This window comes from Panthera uncia, chromosome E1 (genome assembly GCF_023721935.1).
Source record: "Panthera uncia isolate 11264 chromosome E1, Puncia_PCG_1.0, whole genome shotgun sequence".
Lineage (NCBI taxonomy): Eukaryota > Metazoa > Chordata > Mammalia > Carnivora > Felidae > Panthera > Panthera uncia.
The window spans coordinates 1,730,578-1,750,033 of record NC_064814.1 but is presented as its reverse complement, the minus strand read 5'-3'; the positions used below and the strand labels follow the sequence as shown (position 1 = coordinate 1,750,033).

Sequence of the window (19,456 nt, the reverse complement as noted above, 5' to 3'; positions counted from 1 at the left end):
TAATGGCAGAGACTGGTCCGTTAAGATGTGGCGTTTGACGCCCTGCTGGTGGTTCAGGACCTTTATGGGTCTCTTGCTCTCACTTTTAAAAAGCTCTTCAACACCAAAGGCAGCCTGTGGACGAAACCGCTGGCCTCCGCGGTGCAGGCGTTTTCCTTCCTTGGAGGTAAATCGGGGGCCCTCGCTGGGGGAAAAACCAGTGTGGGAAACAGAGACCGTGTTCCCCTGTCAGGGCTTACATGTCCAGAGGTGCAGGGGCTCAGGGTCCCCGGGACAGGCCAGCTGGGGAAGGACAGTCTGTTCCTTTGAACTTGTTGGGCCACTTCAGGCCCCACACCTCTCCCGTGGCTGCCCACTCACCCCCAGTTCTCCCGATGGAGCCGCACAGGGGCTATGGCCTCAATGGCACCGGGAGTGATTTGGAGCACCTGCGGCCGTCAGAGCTGGAGGGCACCTTGGAGAGCAGTGTTGGGCACATGCCCCCGCCATTTCACACCCCGGAATGTCTGTGTTCGGAACGTGAACAGCAGGGAGCATTGGTCTTAATGACATGCATTGTAATAAATTCTTAATAATCTTTAAACAACACGCTCTGTTTGAACGTACGTAGCACGTCACTTCGACGTGTCATCGCTGTGGGAAACGTTGGTGAGGTACGTCACGTCCTTTTCCTGTTGAGTCCGTGAACTCGGGTGTGGACTTTGAGCTGTAGAGCCTCGGTGGCTGCGGGAGGCAAGGGCTCCCCTGTTGGGAAGTGCCAACAGGAGTGACGGGGTTCGGCCCCTTCGCTTCCCACGTGGGGAAGCCAGGACCCAGAGGGCTTTGCAGCCGAGTAGGGTGACCCGGCAGAGCCGGTGCTGGAGCCCAATCTGACCTGCAGGCCTGCGGGCGGAGCTCCCACCAGACCTGGAGAGTGTGGGTCCCTGAGTGCTGGCCACGCAAGGCCATGGCTCAGGTTTGCCGAGACCCGTCCCCTTGGGTCTCCGGGACAGGCTGATCTGTGGGCCCTAAGCCTTTGTCAGAGCATCTGGCCTACTGGTGTGGACATAAGTGGCCCCACGCTCCTTCCTGGGCCTCTGGGCACACGGGACGCTGGGCATGGGGGTGCCGTGGGCATGTCGTGTGCTGGGGCAGGCACGAGCAGCTGGGGTCTGATGACAGCAGTGAGCCCTTTCGCCAGAAAATGGGAACCCCAGGGGCTCAGGGAGCCCTTCCCCCCACGGGCCTGTGGGCACGACGGTGTGGTGGCCTCAGCCCTGAGTCTCGCTCTGAGCTCTCTTGTCGAAATGAAACTTTAAGGGTCCAGCCGTGGCCCAGCAGATTGAGGCTGGTTGAGGCTTTGTCCGCTGGCCTGTGGCGCCAGGTCCATCAGCCTGGAGAAGGGGCGCAGGCCAGCTCAGCGAGCCCCAGGGCGCCGCTGGCTGCGGCCAGCGGGTCCCCCGTCACTGAACGCATCGCGGGCGTCCGATTTTTGCTGTCCCTTCCCTGAATATCACGGCCGATCGGGTTCCTTCTGGTCTCTTGGGAGTAGTAGTTGCCGGCAGTGACAGCTGAGGGCCAAGAATTCCACTCTCATTCATGAGCCGTGGGGACCGACAGGGGCAGAGTCAGGTGTTTGAGAAACGTGGGAAAGCCACAGCGCGGCCATGTCGGAGGAGGTAAAGGGAGCCGTTTGTTCTTGAGGGCCCCTCCCCCACCTCTGAGTCACCGCCCGCTTTGGAGAGGAGACATATGTTCTGATCACTTTTGTCTTCTCGGATTACAGGGCCGTTCAGCCCAGGGTGACTAAATGGGAGCATTCTGTGGTCTTAAATGCTTTCAGCTGGGTGTTTCTATAGCACTGTCACCATAGCACCACCAAGCCGGGAGCAGGAGAGGCGGGAGTAGAGAGCCGGCCACAGCACCCACCTGCCCGCCTGCCCACGGCAGGGACAGGCTCAGGGCCATTTCCAGCAGCCTGTTGCTAAGTCGTCAGAAGTGTGGGGCCAGGCCGAGTTCTGTCCTCCACCGGGCGAGCCAGAGCGGCCTGGACCCTGTGGGTGGGGCGCCCTCCGCTCTTCCCCCACCCCTGGGGTGGGGGGGGGAGGGGGAGGGGAAGGTCCTTACTTGCCCACATTTCCAGGGTCTGCCCCCGGGAAGTTGTGGTCTCTCTCCGCAAGGGGCAGCATCCTGGGAAAGGAGAGCTGGCTGTCATTCCTGGAAGGAAGAGGCAGTCCTGTGTCCCCACTGACCGGGAATCTGCCCTGGGGCAGCTGGACAGCCCAGGGGCCCCGTGGTGGTGTAGCTCAGGAGGCTGTCCCGCCTGCTCCCCAGGACACGTCGTCCCCGGGGGTGATGGCGCCTCCCGGGGCAGTGCTCTCCACCTCAGTCCCGCTCCCCCTGAGGTCTGCGCTGCCCCTGGCTGTTCACGGGGCTTGATGGAATAAATGGAAATCTTAAAAATAACCCCCCACTCCCTCCCTCCCACGGGAGGCCACCAGACCCCGATAATGGGGCCAGCGCCCTGCACCGCACAGGCCCGGCGCTCGTGGAGAACACTGCTGTGAAAGAGGTACCACAGCCTAAAAACCCAGAAACCATCTGCAGGTGGGACAGCTGGCTCGAGGGGCCGCGGTTCGGAAGGAGCTGTCCTCAGCTGCGTGCTCAGGGCGAGCGGACCCAGGGGGCCCCGCGTCCCGGTTTCCGCGCTGTCCTGTGCTAACCGTTCACGGTGGCCCCTCTTTTTCTTCAGAGTCCCCGCTGGATGACAGCTGGCATGGAGGCCGGCACTCTGGGCAGCCTCCCCTTGGCCTCCCTTCACGAGGCTGCGTGCCGAACTCCGTGCACTAGCTGTCACCGGGCGTGGGCCTCCACGTGCCTGGCTCACCCCAGCCCGCCGGCCTTGAAGGCCTGGCCGCTGCTGAGTTGGTGGGGACGCTAGAGCGGCCCCAGGGAGAGCAGGAGGTGGGGGCACGAGGGAGGTGGACTGGGGGTTTTCCTGGGGGGTTAAACCCTGATCTCCTCCTGGAACCTTGCAGAAACTTCTCCTGAGGCTGCCCCCTTATGCAGCTCTCGGGCACTGGGCTGAGTCCCTGTGTGTGGAGTCGAGGAAGGGCTTGTGGGCTAGTGGAAGCCGGTAGGGTCACGGCAGCGTCCCTGACAGGCCCTGGGGGAGTGTGCATGGGACCCTCCAGGCGACATGAGCACTGGGTGCAGGGGGACGGGCGCCTCCCCCCCCCCCCTCCCCTCCGCTCCTGGTGCACACGCCCTTCCAGCCCCTTCCATCCAGCGGGTGTTGTCTCCTGGGTCTCTGCCCCCGCCCCCCCTCACAGGCACCTCCCGGGGCCCCTAGGAGCGGGTGTGGGTGTGAGCGGTCCCCTTGGCAGGCACCCTCTTCCCGCAGTAGCCGGGTGGCGTCTGAGGAATGGCGCAGGGGGGCCTCGGCCGCCGTGTCCCCCACCCCCGGGGGCGCCGCACACCTGGAAGCCTCCCGGAAGAGCCGCCATGCAGGGGAGGTCCCGCGGGAGCACGTTCCAGAACCGGAGGAGTCGTCCTGGGGCAGCCCTGAGGAACAGGGTGGAGGAGGGGAGAAGGGGGAGGAGGCGGCAGGGCTGGGGGAGCAGAGCAGCAAGCCCGCCAGGGGGGCCTCTTACCTGTGTTCAGACTTTTCTCCCAGGCTGGCAGGGGTTTGCCGTCCCGGTCCCCTCCCCTTTCCGAAGGGAGCCCTTCTCGGCTGCAGAAGTCCCTCACAGCTCCCTTCCTCTGCTTCTCTGCTTCCGGGGGGCGAGGGGGGGGGCGGGGTGGCCACGCTGCCACCCTGCAGGGGTCTCTGTAACCCGGGGGTCTTTCCTGGAGCAGCCCCACCTCTGGCAAGAGCCATCCCGGGTTCCCCTCAGTCCCACGGGCTGCAGGGCCCTGTGGCCATTTGGAGGGCTGAGGCCTACTCCTCAGGGCTGTGGCCTCCGTGGGGCTGGGGGCGACGGGCTGCCCATTTTGAGGCCCATTTAAGCTGCCCTCGGCGTGGTGAGGTGGGCGGTCTGCGGGGCAGAGGGAGCAGGCCCCTGGGTTTTGGTGGCCCGGACGGGCAGGCCTTGCCGTGGGGCGTCGTGGCTCCCTCACGCTGGCCGAGCCACGCCCACAGGCCGGTCCTTGCCCCCCCCCCCCCCACCCCCCCAGCTGAGCGAGGCTGGGAAGGGAGGCGGCGGCGGGAACAGCCTGTTCTGCTCACCTCCTCCGGTCGCCCACGTCCGCTCAGCACCGCCTACCCTCTCTGAGTCAGAGCCGGGCGGGGGAGGCGCCCCTGGAGGCCGGGCTGGCCCCTGCCAGAGGTGGGGCTGCTCCAGGAAAAACCCCTGGGCTGCAGAGACCCCTGCAGGGCAGCAGCGTGGCCGCGCCCCACCCCACCCCCGCCCCCCGGGAGCAGAGGAAGGGAGCTGGAAGGGACTTCTGCAGCTGAGAAGGGGCTCCCTTCGGAAAGAGCCCAGACCCCAGAGACCCCAACGCACGCACGCCCTGGAGAGGGAGCTGCGAACCCTGGCGGTGTGCGTCTGGGTGCTCCTGCCTCCCTGTGACGGCTGTCTGCAGTCCTGAGGGTGCTTTGTTTCTGGAAGTTTCCAGCAAAATCGGAACGTTCCCGTGCGCCCCAGCATCAAGCAGTGTCTCCTGCGTCCCCTGCCCACCCCCGCAGGGCCTGGGTGTCTCCTGCGCTCGCTGCCCACCTCTGCGGGGTTTGGTGTGGATTAGTCATTCCACATTAGTGCGCACAGTGCCCGGTGCGCTTTCCCGCTCCACTGTCAGGGTGGCTTTAGATGCTCGGAATCAGCACCCACAGGCGGTGCCACGCTGCCACCGGGTCCCACCGTGTGATCCGCCAGCACGCCCCCCACGTGTATGGCTGCTGGGGCACTGAGGGGACAGGGGTCGGCGAGAGACAAGCTCCTGGGGGACAGAGGTGCGGTGGGCTGGGGGAGGCCCTGGTGTCACTTCTGTCCTCACCCTCTTGGCTCGAGTGAGCTGTGGCCAAACCCCAGCAGTGGGCCGGTGGGAGGTGCCTCCACCCCTAGCTGAGCCTGACCCTGTGCCGTCCCCCCACGCTCTCTCCTGTCCCCCCCAGTACATTGACGCCATCAGCAACAAGCAGGGCGAGCTGGAGAACTACGTGTCGGACGGCTACAAGACCGCGCTCACCGAGGAGAGAAGGAGGTTCTGCTTCCTGGTGGAGAAGCAGTGCGCCGTGGCCAAGAACTCCGCCGCCTACCACTCCAAGGTGGGGCTGCTCGCGGCGCAGGGGCAGTGTCCTCGTGGGCTCAAGTGGACCGGCTCCCTGGCAGACATCGGGGGCCTGTCCGCCCAGAGCTGTGATGACAGTAATTCTGTGCATTGAGGCTGCCCCCAGGGACACAGCGTTCTGGTCAGAAAATCCCCAGGGTAAACGCTGCAGACGTTTTGAGGCCTTTCTCAGAAACTGCCAGCTGCTCTTTTAGGGACAGTGGCACCAAAGGGTCTCCTCTGAGGAGGGCTAGGTCCTCGGGGAGGGCTACGGTGTGGGGAACTGCAGGCCAGCATTGCGCTGGGGGCTGGCGAGCCCCAGAGGCCACAGCCCCCCGCCCCCTGCACCCCCCCCAGGAACAGGCAGATTCAGAGGAGCCCCTGTTCATAGTCCTCAATTCAGAGCCGGGGTGGGAACATATCTGTCCACTGGAACATTCCAGAGCATTCCAAGAGCTCAACCGGTGTGGTGAGAAACCCCAGTTCACATCCTTTTCCCACAAAGGTGCCTGTGGGGCAGCAGGGTAAATGCACATTCACACACGTGTGCCGGATCTAAGCCCTGCCCTCTGGTCCCCGCGGCCTGGGCAGGGAGGAGGTAGACGCCCCCCTCTGCCTGCCCGGGCCTACGCCAGGGCCTGTGCGCAGGTGCAAGGCAAGTACGGCGAAGAGAGCCGCGTCCCCTGTGGGAGCTGGGAAGGCTCCCCGGGGCAGCCTCGCCAGCAGGCTTTCCAGAGCAGGGGGGCCACCCCGGCCTGACTCCAGGCTGCGCTGTGGCGGACGTGTGCGCCCTCTGGTGGCGGTCTGGCGGTGTGGCAGGTCAGGGAGAGCGCGGGGACGGAGGGCAGGAGAGCCACGGTCCCCGGGGAGCTGGACCCAGCCATCCCTAGCGGGTTTAGAGAGGCACAGAGGTTGGGGTACCCGGGCAGGACCGCCCAGGCGCTTCCCAGTAGCAGGCCACCGGGCGCCTCCTACAGACAGAGCTGTTGTCACCGGTTGGGAGCCCCAGTTGGCCAGCCACCTTAGCTGTGGAGCCCTTCTGGGGGTCACGCTCAGCCATGCTGAGCCTGGGGTTGCCCCCATTGGTGCCAGGCCCCTGTTGGCCCGCCTTGTCACCGCCACCCAGAGCTGTCACCCGTTTATCTCGGCCGGGGTCCAGAAGCACTTTGGGCTTGTGGTGGTCCCACGCAGGAGCAGCCCCAGATGTGTGAGCCAACAGACAGCCGCGTTCAATCAAACTTTATTTATGAAACACCCGGCCAGCCCTCAGGCCTTGGCCCGCGGGTCCCTGGTTCAAACCAGCAGGCGATGGAGGGCAGGATCTGCTCACAGGGGCCATTTTCCAGCTTCCTCCAGCTTACCCCACAGACGCCCCCTCCCTCCCAGACACAGGCCAGAAGTGGGAGGGCGAGCAGGGAGAGGCAGTGACGACAACTGCTCCGTAGGTCCCGGAGACAGCCATTGCCCTGAGCTGAGGAGCACTGCCCCCAGGAGCTCCAGGCTCTGCATGGGACTCAGGTTATGGCGTCGGCTGCGGGTCAGGTGGCCCATAGCGGCCACGGTGGCCTCCTGGCCCTGGACCTGCCCGTGTGTTAGGCACAAGGCCCCAGGTGGGCTACAGGGAGCCACAGGCTGCTGGCTGTCCCTCCCATGCTGGGACTCCTCACTACACCGTGGCTTCTCCATCCTTTGTTAGAGCCCTACATTTGTGGGGCTGGCGGGGCCCCGGGCACACCCCAGTGCACACCAAAGGGACATCTGGGCTCTTGGGCCCCTGGGTGCGGGGGCAGGAACACCTAGCACCCCGCGTCTCCCAAGTGCCGCCGGACGGGACCCTGCCTTCCGCATCCTCCCCGTAGCCTGGCGTGACTGCAGCTAGGCCCTGGCAGCTCTGTCCCTTTGCCATCACGGCTCCCGCCCTGTCCTTTTACCACCTGGTTTCTGGCCCTGGGGTACCCCGGGGTGACACTCTTCCCGGGACTTCACGGTTGCCCGTGAAGGCCCTGCCCATTTCGTGCCTGAGTGTGAGCCACTGTCCCTCTTTCTTTCTTTGGGGGTCCCTGCCCCGGTTGGACCTTGGTTTCATCTCAGCCCCAGCGGCCCCTTCAGCACACGGCTCACCGCAGCGTACCAGCCTCTTTCCCGGGTCGGGGTCAGGGACTCACAGGTGGGCCATCTGGCTGTGAGTCACCACCTGGTGAAGAGCGGCCCTTAGCCTTAGACAGGTGACCTCACCTGGGGTGGGACGCGTCGCCAGGGGGCTGCGTCCGAGGTGAGCGTGGCCCGGCGGGGCGCCCCCACCCTCCCCGCCCCGCCCCCGCGTGTGCCCAGCCACAAGCCTGCGGCCGGCCCTGACCCCTCCCTGCTTCCTCTGCTCCAGGGCAAGGAGCTGCTGGCACAGAAGCTGCCGCTGTGGCAACAGGCCTGCGCCGACCCCAACAAGATCCCGGAGCGCGCGGTGCAGCTGATGGCCAGCAGCAACGGCTCCGTCCTCCCCAGCGCCTTGTCGGCCTCCAAGTCCAGCCTGGTCATCTCAGACCCCATTCCGGGGGCCAAGCCTCTGCCGGTGCCCCCTGAGCTGGCCCCGTTTGTGGGGGTGAGTCCACAGCTTCCCGCGAGCTTCCTGGGTGTGAGAAGACGGCCCCCACCCCTTGCACCTGGGGCGCCCTCACCAGGGTGAGGGGTCTCCACGCCGGCCTCACCTGACCGGGCCCTCCCGTGACGCCGCCCCCCCCCCCTCCTTCTCAACAGCGGCTGTCCGCCCAGGAGAGCGCGCCCGTCATGAATGGCGTCTCGGGCCCCGATGGCGAGGACTACAGCCCCTGGGCCGACCGCAAGGCCGCCCAGCCTAAGGCCTCGTCCCCACCACAGTCACAGAGCAAGCTGAGCGACTCCTACTCCAACACGCTCCCCGTGCGCAAGAGCGTGACTCCGAAAAACAGCTACGCTGCCAGTAAGGGCTTGGACGTGTCCCTGGTTGTGCCGCGCCCGCGGGGAGGTGGGGAAGGTCTCCAGAACCCCGGGCACGTGTGCTCCTGTGCAGCACCCCTGGGCCCGCATGGAGATACAGTCCTGGACCCTCGGGCTTCGCCCGGCCCTCCTCGTTGTCTCTGGCAAGCCGCAGGCCGTGAGCGCGATAGGTGGGGCCGTGCCAGGACGCCATCGGCTCAGCCTGTGATGGCAGCATGCGGGTGATGTCCAACTGGGCTGTGATGGACAGTGGGATGCCCCCGCCCCCGCTACTGCCCGGGTCCCTGGACTGTGCCTCCCCATCCTGTGGCCGGCGGCCTGCCCCTTCCCCCAGCCCGTGAGCGCCTCCCGATGACGGATGGGAGAGCTGAGGCCAGGCTCCGGCCCGGAATTCCCTGCAGCTGGTGGGCGGCGGTCCGTGGCTGGATCCTTCCTGAGTCTCTGTCCAAATGGCCCCGGAGGCTGGCGAGCGTCCCCTCCAGGCCCACCTGGGGCCTTCTAGCATCTCGCCACCAGGCGGCCGAGCCGACAGGCGTGCGGTCAGTCCCCTCACTCCTGCCCTGTCGTCCCGCAGCTGAGACCAAGACCCTGCCCCGCTCCAGCTCCATGGCAGCCGGCCTGGAGCGCAACGGCCGCATGCGAGTGAAAGCCATCTTCTCCCACGCGGCCGGGGACAACAGCACCCTGCTGAGCTTCAAGGAGGGCGACCTCATCACCCTGCTAGTGCCCGAGGCCCGTGACGGCTGGCACTACGGGGAGAGCGAGAAGACAAAAATGTAAGTGTCCGTAGGCCGGGCCCTCCCCGCCAGCCGTCGGGGCCTCTCGGGCCGCCGGGACTCCGATGAGCTCAGGGACACCCCCTCCTGACCCTGCAGCCTCCAGAGGTCCCGGTGGCTCTGGCTCCTTCCCAGCCTGATTATCCCGCCGTGGGCCTTCAGTCGGAAAATCTTTGTGGCGCAGACGTGACCGCGTCTCAGAACCACAGCCGTCTCTTGCCAGCCCGTCACCCTCACTGCCCACGTCACCCACTTGGCCCGGGGCCCCGCACACACACACACCGCGGCCCGTCTGGCGCCTTCCCTGCTGTCGGGTGTACGGCTTCCCAGTTGGCCGTCAGCCCCAAAGCCTTCTGCTGTCCCCAAGTCCGTTTCGATCAGCCTTTGTGCTGGGGTTCTAGAAGCCACACGGTCACATTCTGGGAGCTGTGTCCTCACGGCCTCACTGAGCACATCGTGCAGAGGCTGCACCAGCATCTCACATTCACTGCGCCTCAGGGCTGCCTGGCCGGGTGCTGCCCCTCCCCCCCCCCCCCCCCGCCACTGTCATCCAGATGTTTCTGGATGCGGCTGTCGGTGGCGTGGGAGGCTCCCATCCCAGAGCAGAGTCAGCCCTGACGTTTCGTCGGCCCCCAGGCAGCCACACCATCTTGGGAGGGGGCAATGAGGAACAGGGAAATCGGTAGGGAGCCTCAGTCCCGGACACCGTACCCATCTCCCCCCACCAGACAGCTTCTCAGGTGTCGGCGCCCCCGCTCAGCATGGCTGCCTGTGGCTGTGTGGCCAGAGACCAGCCCTGCCCAGGGGTCCCCAGCCTCCCATCCAGTGGCTCGTATGAGCTCCCTCTGCAGACGGTCGCAGCCCGGCAGGGACCCGGGGGGCCGGAACCCCTCGCCACCCCGCCCCACCCCCCCATGCTGGCAGCCCGGCCCTGGAGCCCTCTCACCCAGCCTTGTCTTCCAGGCGGGGCTGGTTTCCGTTCTCCTACACCCGGGTTCTGGACGGCGACGGCAGCGACAGGTTGCACATGAGGTGAGTGTGCTGGCCCCTCGCTCCACAGAGGCTGCCGTGAGAGCAGGGCACTGCGGGGGCACCTCTCCGGGCGGCCCCCGCTCTCTGCTCGTGGTGCTGCCCCCACGCCCCGCACGGAAGTGTTTGAGGCTCCTGGGGTGTGTGGGTGCAGGGTGCTCTGTGAGGAGGGTCTGCGGGCCTCGGGGGTCGCCAAGGGGCTCACGGGCTGCGGGACGTCCCTCCCGCCGCCCCTCCGGGCCCCGTCCACCGGCTTAGGGAGGCCGAGGCCTCCGTAGGGGGCCCAAGGGAGGCAGGGGAGGTGGAGGGCCAGAGGGGGACCGGGGCGGCCAGGCCCCTAAGCACCACCCCTCTCCCCCCGCAGCCTGCAGCAGGGAAAGAGCAGCAGCACGGGCAACCTCCTGGACAAGGAGGAGCTGGCACTGCCACCGCCCGACTACGGCACGTCCTCGCGCGCCTTCCCTGCCCAGACGGCCGGCACCTTCAAGCAGAGGCCCTACAGCGTGGCTGTGCCTGCCTTCTCCCAGGTGAGCTCCACAGCGGGGGGGGGGGGGGGGGGGGGGGGGGGGGCAAAGGGGCGACCAGCGGGCACCCTCTACAGGCGCGGGGCTCTGATGAAGGCACGGCGGCCCCTCTGCCTGTCCTTTCCTCCGCCGGGGCGGTGGCTGCGGCCGTGATGCTGCCCCGGACCCCAGCTCTTGGGAGGAGCCTGGGCGTCGGCGAGGAGCCCCCTCCTCGAGGCTGTCGGGCTTTGGCGGTCGTGGGTCCGTGTGGATGTGAGCACCTGCACTTGAGACCTGTGCTGTGGCCGGAACCTTTCCGTGTGCGTCTGGGTCTCTGGAGACAGGACCAGGCACTCATGCCCAGGCCACCCGGGCCAGAGGCAGGAGGGCAAGGCCTGGGTCCCTTGTAGAGCCCCTGGAGGGTGTGATGTTGGTCTCAAAGCCCAGGTGGGACTGGGGTGTGGCTGTGGAGGGTACTGCTGGGACCCCCACCGCTCTGTCTGGGGAGGCTCACAGGGTTGGAGGAGCCCAAGGCTTCTAGAACATTTGCTGTGGCTGTGGTGGGAACAGGGGCCAGCAATGCGTTCTGGGTCCCGATGTCCAGGATTGAGCCCCAGCTTAAGGGTCAGCGCGCCCCCACCCCCCTCGCCCTGGACAGCAGCAGGGAGGAGAAGAAAAGTTTTCCTGAGATCTGGGCAGCATGAGTGAAAACCAAGGATCTGGGTCGACGGAGGCTGTGGTGAGCGGTGTCATGGGTGGGTGGGGCCCAAGAAGGGCCGCGCCTAGCCCCATCCCGAGCAGTCTCCTCCCAGCAAGGAGGGTATAACCGGCACGAGCTGGGCGAGGTTGTTGCCCACGAGAGAAGCTCACTGTTGCACAGTGAGAACATGTAGTTTGAGATTAGGTGCTGGGAAGCGTCAGACTGGGGAGGTGTGGCTCAGGCCCTTGGATGGAACCTTCCAGAGAAGGTGAGACTGGAGCTGGAGCTCAGGGAGAGGCCGATCCAGCCTGGGAGAGGCACGGCACCCCGGAGTCACCAGGCCAGCCTGCCCCATGCGGCCCCACCTGGGCCCCCCCCCCCCCCCACACACACACAGCTGGCTGGGCCCAGGCGGGTGTGGCCCTGCTCCTCCCACCTCCCTGCTCTCTGGGTGTGGTTTTGGCCCTGAGACAGCTTACACCCCTTGACGGCCCTAGGCCGGGCGGCAGAGATGTGGTGGCTGACCAGCCCCCGTCCCTCAGCCCCACACCCAGGGCCCCACACCCCCGAGGCCAGAAGCCACAGCCGCTGTCTGGGGCTGCAGGAGCCTGCTCGGCCTTGCCAGGCTCGCTTTCCTGCCCAGCCGTCACCCCTCCCCCCAAGTGGCACCGGTTCCGTCCCTGGTGCGGCCCCGCTACCTGCCCAGAGGCTTCCACGCAGCCCCAACCTCACCTGCCTTGGTGCCCCTATTAGGTAACCTGCAGGTGTCCTGGGGCCCCGGCCCACTCACCTCGCGAGTCGCGTATGGGAGGGGCCGGCACCTGGACTGTCTGTGTGTGCCCGTGAGCGTGAGCTCACGTGATCCGTGATCTGCTGCTGGCCAGATGAGGAGATGCCCCCACGCACTTGGGAGGTCACCGCTGTGCACGTACGAGGGGCCCTCCGTGCCCTTGGCTACGGGCAGCGCCTTGCCCTGCAGACCCCACTTCGCCCCCAGAACCCCCAGCCTGACCTGTGTTCCTGTTTCTCCCCAGGGTCTAGACGACTATGGAGCGCGGGCTGTGAGCAGGTAAGGGGCTTTCACGCGTGTCCTGGGGCGCTGGCGTGGGGGGAGCTGGCCCCTCTCACGGGCCCTCCGGGGCCTGCTCCGCGAGATGGGGCTGCAGACTGTGGAGGCCCCTCTCCGGGGCCTCTCTGAGCCACGGGGGCCGCGGGGCAGTCGCGCACGGTCCTGGGAGGTCGCCTTCATGCTCTCACCCCTGGGTCGGTGGGAGCGGGCCCTCCACCGCGGGAGCCTACCTGCTTCTGTGCCCACCACGGCCCCTGGGCTCCCGGCCTTCCGGGAAGCCCCTCGGCCGGGTTCTGTCGCACCCCCCTCTTCCTTCCTGGTGGCCAGGCCTGCGTCGGCCAGCGGGGTGCGGCCCGCCCCTGGGCTCATCTCCCCAGAACCAGCCCAGGCCGTCCCGTCCCACCCCCCCCAGCCTGGGCTCGGCCCGCGTCCCGCCTTTCCTCCAGGGCCGGGCAGCCGGCCGACCCCGAACCGTGGGCAGAGCTGCGGCAAGAGAGGCGTGCGGCCTGGCAGTGTCCTGTGCTTTGTCCCACAGCGGCAGCGGCACGCTGGTGTCCACAGTGTGAGGACGCTGACCATGGGCGGCCGCCGCTCGGAAGAGTCCCCCCCATCTGTGTGGTCTCCATCGGTTCCCTCCTCTGCTCTCGTTGGTTTGTTCTCGGGTTGTTTTTCTTTCCCACCTGCCCTCTCCCCGCCTTTTGGTTGGTGACCCCAGACTCTGAGATCCCCCAGGGTCCATGGTGCTGCCCCACCTCTGCTCCCCGTGTTTACACGCCCCCGCCCCCGTGTGCCCACCGGGCAGGAGCTGCCGGCGGGGCAGCGGGGGCAGGGCGTCCTTGCCTCTGCTCCGCGTCTGCCGTGTTCACGATGCACTGTCCCCTTCTGAAGGCTCACCACGAGCCAAGTCTAAAGTTTGAAGAAAAAGAAAAATCTAAAAAAAAAAAAAAAAAAAAAAGAAAAGACAAGAAAAAAAAGAAAAAAAGCAAAGCAAAACCGGAAAAGGACTCTTCTTTCCTGAACCACAAAAACATATGCATGGACTCCGGTGTACGTACTGTTATTCTGCATCTGACTCCCCCAGCGGACGCTGCATCTGCCAGGAAAGGGAAGGCGCCGGGAGCTCCCGGAGGCTCGCGGCCCCGCGGGCGCCCTTCCGAGGGCCGCGCGCACCCACGGAGGGGCTCGTGCCCGGCTCGGGGGGGCCTCCTGAGGAAGCTGGCCGCTCCTGTGAGGGAGGCCACGGCCCCCGGCCCCCACCCGGCCCAGCAGGCCGGGCCCCCGAGCGCTTCCTTGTCCTCGGCCACCGTCGGACGGTGTACAGAGTCCAGAGCGAGGGCGTGTGGCCTCCCCCGGCGCACTGGCGGGGCGGGGGGGTCGGGAGCAGGCGCCGCCTGGCCACACTCGGACATTCCAAAGACCTCCAGAGACCACCCCCACCCCCACGTGTTCTGGAAACCGCTTCACAGCCTCGTGAGGGAGTCTCGGCCCCCAGGCTGCACCGGGCAGGGTGCGGGGCTGGCCCCGGGAGGGCGGCTTTGGGCCCCCGGCCCGCCCACGCCCGCCGCCTGGGGGAAGCGGGCGGTCCCCGCCCCCGACCTCCCCGAACATTCTCGTCTTTTTGTGTGTCTTGCTGACCAGAAACAGACACGCTGGGCTCAGTGGCCTCTTCACACCCCGAGTCTGGGAAGTGAGCGAGGGCACGGCCTCGCTTGGCCCTTCCGCCGAGGGAGCCCCTGTGAAGCTGTGGACGCTCCTTTTTCTGATGCGATTTAACAAAACCCTCCGCCCGCTCTCGTGTGGACTAGTGTTTGTGAGAGAAGCCGCTCGAGACACAGACGGACCCGTTTTCTATTTGAGGAAAAAACAAAGCCAGAACATGGACCCGTGTGAACAGCCTTCTGTGTTGGTGTTCTCGTTTTGCTCACAGCTCTCAAATCCAGGGGATTCCATGCTCAACGGATGAATGTAGACACAAACTGCAAAACTTGTATGAACATGTAAAGTGCTGAAAATATTTTTCCTGTTTTCTTTCCTCTTTTTTTTTTTTTTTTAAACTCTGAATTGTGCCCTGTGCCGCAGTCGTTTGAATAAAAGTTTTATTTATTGCATTGAGCTTGGTGTGGCGCCTCCTTCCAGGTCCACCGCGTGGGATCGGGGCCGCGCGCGGGGCCCGGCCGCCCTGGCCGGCCGGCCTCCACGGAGCGACCGAGGCGCGCCCCTCTCGGGTCCTGGGCCGCGGGGGCGGGGGCGGGGGGGCACCTGCCCGCCGGCTCGCCCCTCTCTTCCCGGCAGCCACGCAACAGCGCGGTCCCCCGCGGCCGGGTCTCGCGCTCCTGGCGGGTGTCCTCTGGCCCCAGGTGTCTCCCCACGTCCCCCTCGGGGGACGCAGACCCCTTTTCCGCACCCACCTGCCCCAACTGAGCCCTTGTGTTTCCTTGCAGTGCCGATGTGGAAGTGGCCAGGTTCTGAGCCGCCCCTGACTAGAGTTAGTAAGTTGCCCGGCTTTCTCACTCTGGCCGGTCTGCCTTCCCAGCGGCTCTGCAGACCCCGCGGCCTCGGCCCTGGCGGGCGGGGACGGGGCGCGGGGGTCTGCCGAGCCTGCCTCTGCTCTGGGCTCTGGGCTTTCGCTTCCCCTTGGATTGCTCCTCGGGCTCTGGGACTTGCTGCCTCTGTCTGGAAGCTTGTGGGCCTGACTGGCTGCCCCCGCTGCACCCCAGCGCCCACGGCACCTCCCTGCACCGCTGGCCTGGTCCGGCCCCGGTCCTCTGCCTCGGTTTCTCTCTACGGGGCGCTTCGGCCACAATCAGGGTGAGGCCCGGTGATCGGCTGTGAGGCCAGCTCTGGGCTCCTTTGGCTGAGCGTCCCCTCGGGCCGCGCCTGTGGGTGTGGGTGTGAGCCCGGCCTGGCCGGCTCCCTGGGTGGTGAGCCCTGCAGCCCCTCGGGGGCTGGGGAGATCTGGGTGGGCCTCGGGGACGGTGCCACGGCTCGTGCCCGTGTGAGGGCCTCAGGCACACCGGAGCAGGAGCACATGCCTGGGCCGCTGGGGCAGGTGGATATAGGGTGGCCCTGGTGCCCGCTCTGCCCGGACTCGCATGTGCCCCAAGGGGCGCCAGGAGGCTGCGCCAGGCTTTCTAGATCGGGCCTTCACCACTGCGTGTGGGTGCCCTTGTGGGCCTGCTACAGCCAACCCCGTGACGGCCCCTTCCTCACCGCCCTGGGACAGCCGGCACCCTGGGCCCCGGGCCTCGGTCAGGGTGGCAGTGCCGCCCATCTGTCTCTGCCCCCGCCACCCCAGGACACTGGCACCTGTGTCCTTTGTAGCAGATGGTGCTCACTGGACCCCACTGGGCACCAGTGACGTGGCCCCTCCAAGGGCAGTGGCTGCTCCCAACGGGTCCTGGACTCCCTCTCCTTTCACTGCGTCTGAGCTACAGTGTGAGGAGTTTCTGGAAGATTCTGGAGACCAGTGCTCCTGGAATTTGAGGACAGGGTGAAAATGCCTTTGCTGCCTCTAGATTCCCCTTCTTCCAGGATGCAGAGAGGTTTCCATTTCCACCCCACCCCCACCCCCCCCCCGCCGACGCCCCACCGCTGCCCCCGCTGCCCCCATCGCTCTGAGCTGCAGGCCTGGCCTCTGCCTGGGACCACGTCCCCTGGTGTAGGACGGGGCCCCGGGGGCACGGTGGGCATCAGCACAGCGCCACCAGCCAGCCTCCCGGCCGCAGAATCAGCCTGGCTCCAAGATTCGGCTGGGGGTGGGGTGCCAAAAGTCCCCCGGGTCGGTCAAAGCACCCTGACCAAGCCTGCCTGAGGTGTGGCCCTGGGGGGACCGAACGACAAGGATCCGATCCCAGAAGGGCCGAAGTCCCGAAGGCACGGCAACCGCTTTGGTCTCGGAGGAGGAAGTTCAGGAGGAAGTGGAAATGCACCCCGGCCGCCCTCACTCTGCTCCAGGATCACCGAAGGACGGAAACCGTACCCTGTGAGGAGACGCGGCCGTTCCCAGCCGACCCGGTTCTCGCTCAGTTGGCGGATTCGGAACAATTACAGGCGACTCCCTAAACCCTCGGCATAGCGCTCCCCTCGAGATTGGAACGGAAAGGCGCTCGGCCCTCCTCGGGCTGCAGGGTTTGCAGGCGGGGGCTGTGGGCTCAGGACCCCGCGATGCCCCCAAGGGCTGCCCCTTGAATGCAGCGCCGGACCCGCCGGGGGCTTCAGCCTGCCCTGCCTGCGGGAGGAGCCTGGACGGCTCCTGTGGCCTCTGCTCGGTTCCGTCCGCTGAGTTTGCTTACGTCTTGGTGGTTTGCTGCCGGGCGTCCGCCCCTGGCAAGCACCCCAAGTGGGGACAAATGTCCCCGGGGCCAGAGACTGGGCCTTGGGTCTGAACTTAGTCCTGTTTTGCCATCTTGGTGTTGACCCGCCCAGGGTCGCACTGACACCCTCCCGTTCCTTCACAGAAGGTGGTAGGCGCCCTAGACGGCCCCACCCAGGGGCCTCTGGTCGGGGCCGGGCTGGGCGCGGCTGCAGGGGGAGGCCGGGGGCGTCTTCGGCCCGCCGTGTTGACGGTGCGTGCTCCCCGCTCACCCCGTTTGGGGGAAGATGAAGAAAGTGGGGCTCAGAGGCCAGACACCGTCTTGCGGGGAGGCCTGTCTGGCTGTGCTACCGCCCCGGCCCACCTGGCCTGACCCCTCTGTACTGGCTCCAGCCAGCACGGGAGCTGCCCTCCCTCCCCGGGCTTAGGGCCGGAGCTCCGTCCTCGGCTCGGTCCCCATCTCCAGATGAACAAGACCGGCCGAGTTCCAGCCCCCCAGGGCATCTGCCTCGACCCGGGCCGGGAACAGCCAAGGCCCGGAGCCTTGCTTCAGAACCAGAGTCTAGGCGAGGTGGCAGTCAGGGCACGGGCCACCGCCCTGTCCTGGGGGCGGATGTCACCGGTCACAGGAGGCTTGGCCTTGGGAGCTTCCAGGCGGCCAAAAAGCTGAAACTCGTCTGTACACGTCAGCGGAACAGAGCGCCAGAGCACGCGGAGGAGCCTGAGGCCCCACGTGGGGCTGCAAGCGGCCTCAAAGCCAGGGGTCGATGACTCAGAGGACAGTCGTAAGCAGTGTAACAACACGGGACTCTCAGCCATCATCCCGGAGACGGAGACGGGGACGGGGACCTCACTCGCCAAGAAGTTAGCTACTGTCTGCCGCTGTTCCTCTTAAAAGTTCAGTCCCAAGTGTCTCAGTTTTTTAGAAAACACAGGGAGGCGCCCCCGCCCCACGCGCTCTCCCTGGGCACTGGACAGAGCGCCTGCCCGCCGCATGGACACCAGCCCAGCTGCGCCAGAGGCGACTCCGGCCCCAGGTAACGGCTGCAGAGCCGAGCGCTTCGCCGGGAGTGTGGTCCCGTCCGTGCCGGCCCTCCGTGTCCCACGTGCCGTCTGTGCCGCCACCCCCAGCCCGCTGTCCCGTGCTGTCCCTGCCCAGGCGGGTCCTCCGGGCCGGGTGCCGGCGTCCGCTGTGCTCATCTCGTCCCATCTCCACCTCTTGTCTGGCGCGTCCATCTGTCCGTCAGCTGTGGCCTCGGGGGTCACCCCCCGGGTGACAGGTGGCTGAGCCCTCGTCCACCCCTGCTGGCCTCCTTGCTGCCAGTGTGCGTGCACCCCCGTGTGTCGTCTTGGCGTGGGGCGGGTCTGCACCCAGCCACCTTCTGGGAGCCCGGGACGCATGGGCCGGGTTTGTGTGCGCTGAACTGTCTGTGTCTGTCGATGGCGTGTCTTGAAAAATGGGTCCGCCGCTGCCCTTGGGCCGATGGGAGGCGCCTCCTTGGCCTTGTGGGGCGGCTCACGAAACCTGGATGCAGGCCCGTTCAGGGCTCAGGTTGCAGAGAAGGAACCATCCTGTGGCTCGGTGGCCCCACGGCCCCCACCCGCCCCGTGAGGGTTGACGGCCGCAGATGGGGCGCACTGGCGGCCAGCGAGCACCCTTCCCGGGCTCCCCCGAGCGGCCTCCATCGTCCACCTGCTCTGAGCTCAGAGGCTGGGCCATCGGGGCCCAGGCCGGTGCCATCCGCAGGGCTGGGGGCCCCCCGGGCGTAGGGCAGCCCAGGACGGCATTGCGCCCTCACAGTGCCCCTCCCACACTAAAACCCCTCTTCTCTTTTTCAGGAATCCCTTCGCCAACGTCCAGCTGAAGCCGACAGTGACCAACGACAGGTCCGCCCCCCTCCTCAGCTGATGGCCGAGTCCCCACCGCTGCCTGCCAGGACCCTCCTGCCCCGCCCACACACACAACCTCTTTTGTAACAATCCGCGTGGTCCCCATTTAGAGAATTTTCTCCTTCACCTGCCTGGCTCTGCCCCCACCGGAGTCTGGCCTGGGCTGGACCCCGGCTGTTTTCGGAGGTGGCCCCTGGGCCATGGCTGAGGAGAGTGGGGCCGACAGTGGGCCCCGCAAGCAGGCACTTGGCCCCCGCTCGTGCAGGGAGGGACGCTCCACCAGCCCCACGTGTCTGGTCAATAAACAGGCTGCCCCACATGTGCCCGCTCGTGCTCTGTCAGCCCCAGGGGGTGGGAGGCCTGGGACAGAGGACGTGGGAGAGGCCGCCACCATCTTCGGGGCACAGATTTATTCTGAGCCCTCGACTGTGGCTCTCCTGGGCCCCGCTCCCACTGGCAGTGCTGGGGGACCCCTCCATGCCCCCCGCACTCCCGTCCAGAGCTGGCTGCTGGCCCCCAGCTCTCTTCCCTGTCCCTGGAGTGAACAGCAGGCCCCACGGCCGGGGACGCCTCTGCGCCCCAGCTGCTTCGTGCAGAGATCCCCGTCGTTTGTGTCTGTGGTTGAACTACAGCGCAGTGACTGGCCTTGGGGCCAGGCACCCCCAGCTGACAAGTTCCAGGCAGCAGTCACCCCTCCCCGGCCCTAGAAGGAGGGAGGGCCCTGGAGCCCTGCTCTGCCCAAAGCCTGTCCCTACCCCTATACCAGAAACAAAATGGGTCATGGGTGGGACACAGGTCCCTGGCCCCGCAGAAGCTGTGGAGACGGGCCCAGTGGGGTCGTAGAGCCCATGTTTGGGGTGGAGAAGCACAGAAGCCCTGGCTCCTCAGAAACCCTCTTACCTCACCCTTACCCTGCCCCGACCCCGTGCTCTGGAAAGGCCTTCGAAGGAGCTTCCCATG

The 19,456-nt window shown here is 66.6% G+C and overlaps 1 protein-coding gene across 5 annotated transcripts in view; it reads left to right on the top strand.

Moving 5' to 3' along the window:
* The window catches only part of BAIAP2 (BAR/IMD domain containing adaptor protein 2), a 62,751-nt gene extending 43,936 nt beyond the window's left edge, over positions 1-18,815 (top strand). For 2 of the 5 annotated variants that reach the window (XM_049635526.1, XM_049635530.1), the window contains exons 7-14: positions 5,093-5,245; positions 7,628-7,843; positions 7,999-8,200; positions 8,792-8,993; positions 9,957-10,025; positions 10,387-10,549; positions 12,260-12,294; positions 18,446-18,815. In XM_049635526.1, coding sequence (XP_049491483.1) covers positions 5,093-5,245; positions 7,628-7,843; positions 7,999-8,200; positions 8,792-8,993; positions 9,957-10,025; positions 10,387-10,549; positions 12,260-12,294; positions 18,446-18,515 — 1,110 coding nt within the window. In that variant the 3' untranslated portion in view covers positions 18,516-18,815. Of the gene's footprint in view, positions 1-5,092; positions 5,246-7,627; positions 7,844-7,998; positions 8,201-8,791; positions 8,994-9,956; positions 10,026-10,386; positions 10,550-12,259; positions 12,295-12,829; positions 14,405-14,735; positions 14,784-18,445 lie in introns of those variants that run through there. The other 3 variants (XM_049635529.1, XM_049635528.1, XM_049635527.1) reach the window with 3 other exon arrangements.
* The last annotated feature ends 641 nt before the right edge of the window (positions 18,816-19,456 follow it).